The sequence below is a fragment of the Nerophis lumbriciformis genome, linkage group LG03 (genome assembly GCF_033978685.3).
Source record: "Nerophis lumbriciformis linkage group LG03, RoL_Nlum_v2.1, whole genome shotgun sequence".
Taxonomy (NCBI): domain Eukaryota; kingdom Metazoa; phylum Chordata; class Actinopteri; order Syngnathiformes; family Syngnathidae; genus Nerophis; species Nerophis lumbriciformis.
In genome coordinates, this window is record NC_084550.2 from 24,557,501 (window position 1) to 24,560,000 (window position 2,500).

The 2,500-nt window shown below is 40.6% G+C and overlaps 1 protein-coding gene across 1 annotated transcript in view; it reads right to left on the bottom strand.

Moving 5' to 3' along the window:
• Positions 1–2,500, bottom strand: part of cdh24b (cadherin 24, type 2b) — a 576,558-nt gene that overhangs the window by 29,856 nt on the left and 544,202 nt on the right. The window contains exon 11 of the mRNA XM_061935917.1: positions 1,081–1,198. Coding sequence (XP_061791901.1) covers positions 1,081–1,198 — 118 coding nt within the window. The remainder of the gene's footprint in view (positions 1–1,080; positions 1,199–2,500) is intronic.

Sequence of the window (2,500 nt, forward strand, 5' to 3'; positions counted from 1 at the left end):
TTGAAAAATGTGGGAATTGTTGAAGTTTGAAAAATGTCCCATTCATTTTAATTGGAACTTCCTGGAAATTTGGGAATTTTGGGAAAAGCGGGATTTTTTTTGGAACACGATTAGGAGCATGAATATATATATATATATATATATATATATATATATATATATATATATATATATATATATATATATATATATATATATATATCTATCTATCTATCTATCTATATATAAATATACATATACCTATATATATATATATATATATATATATATATATATATATATATATATATATATATATATATAAACTTAATAAGGTTATCCAAAAAATAGTGCTCGATTGAGGGAACCCCCCCTCATGAAACAGGCCTGTAGAGATGAAATAGTCTTGTGATTTTTTCCCCCCACACACACATATATATATATATATATATATATATATATATATATATATATATATATATATGTGTATATATATATATATATATATATATATATATATATATATATATATATAAAATGTATTTGTATATGTATATATGTATATAATGTATTTGTATATGTATATATCTATATATATATGTATATATGTATATGTACAGGTATTTATGTGTGTATATACACATTTATATACACACACACACACACACACACACACACACACACACACACACATATATATATATATATATATATATATATATATATATATATATATATATATATATATTTATATAGTTACTTTACATGCAGTCGACCTATTGGCCCTCGACCACATTTTTTTTAGCCCATTGCGGCCCCCATGTCAAAAAGTTTGGACACCCCTGATGTAGATACTGGCTTTCACAATGTAAATGTAGAAAAATCGCTACATAAATATAATTGACTTGGCACATGTTGACATGGAAGAGTCAAACAAGAGTGTTGCAAAAGGAAAACAGCAGAATGGGGAGGTGTGCACACCGAGGACGGCGGGCAAGAAAAATGTGATCTTTAAAATCTAGCATACACTTTTGTCTGCTAAGGGCAGGAAAGAAAGAGAATGAAGAGAAATGGAGAAAAAGGGCAATATGAAGTACTTACCACCACTGTCCCTGACGCTGAAGTTGAGGGCGGTGCCGGACTCCGGGGGGATGCTGAAAAACACGGAGCTGTCATTCCCGCCCTCATCTCTATCAATCGCCCGCAACACCTGCACCACCTGGAAGCCAGAGATAGAGCAGGAGGCAGGGCGTAAATGTACGGCAAGGTCGCCGGATGAGAGAGAGAGAAAAAAAAGAAGTGAGTAACGAGAGAAAGACACACTGAGTGCTTTTAGCCAGCAATAAGCCATTAACGGGCGTCAGCAGGAATCAAAACAAGTCAAACAATTAGTATAGCGACACACGCGGCCCATAAGTAACTGGCGGACATGAATAGCCTCGTGCAAATAGGCCGCTATACGCCTTTCAATTTGCCGAGAGCGTTTGCACAACTCGTCTATAGCGGCGGCGCCAATGGAATGAATGGGGAAGCATCTCTTACAAGCTTGTTTATTTCTAATAGAAAAACTCCGGTCATTACTCGGAGTGTGTGGAGGGGGCTGCGGGCCGCCCCTGCTTGTGGGCTTATTTGAGGCTCTCTTGGTTGCTTTGTTGGGTCTGCTCCTGTCTCTGGCGCTCTGGAGCGTCATGCCGTGAGTTGCCTTTAAATAGACCCCCCCTTTTAGACCAGTGATAGGTTCAAACACTGATGACATCTATTAAACAGACAAGAAGCAAGGAGTCGTGCAGAGACAGAGTCAAATTTGGCTCAATGAGGAGAACGCATGGAGCTGCGCACTTAGTTACAGTCTCGCCCTACGCTCTAAGGTACAGCTCCCGCGTCCCTCTATTTATTCAGGAGTTCCATAGTCAACATCACTGAGGCCGCCTCTAAAAGGAGTGGTCACACATGTCATGCAAAGTCGCTCCAGTACGCACAATACGTGACGGAATGTGCTGGGGCCTTGTGATTGCCTTGTCTCTGCTTCGTCTCTGCGCTGCTGATTTGTCTCCACTCAAGACGATCTCCAGCTGGCCCCACTATGGACTCCAAGGTTTCTCATTGTAATCCCATTGGGTTGAGTTTTTCCCTGCCCTGATGTGGGATCTGAGCCGAGGATGTCGTTGTGGCTTGTGCAGCCCTTTGAGACACTCGTGATTTAGGGCTATATAAATAAACTTTGATTGATTGATTGATTGAGTTGCTGTGTGGGAATATTGGAACGTGTGTGACTGGGTGGAGTCGGCTCTCTTGGTTGCTTTGTTGGGTCTGCTCCAGTCTCTGGCCATGCCCCCCCCCCCCCCCCCCCCACGCCCCCCACCACAGCAGACGATGGCGTGGAACACGAATAAATAACTGGCTGACATGAATAATCTCATGCAAATAGGCCGCTATACGGCTTTCAAATTGCGGAGAGCGTAAGCTTGTTTATTTCTAATGGAAAAAAAAGTGTGTGGAGGGGGCTGCGGGCCGCCCCTGC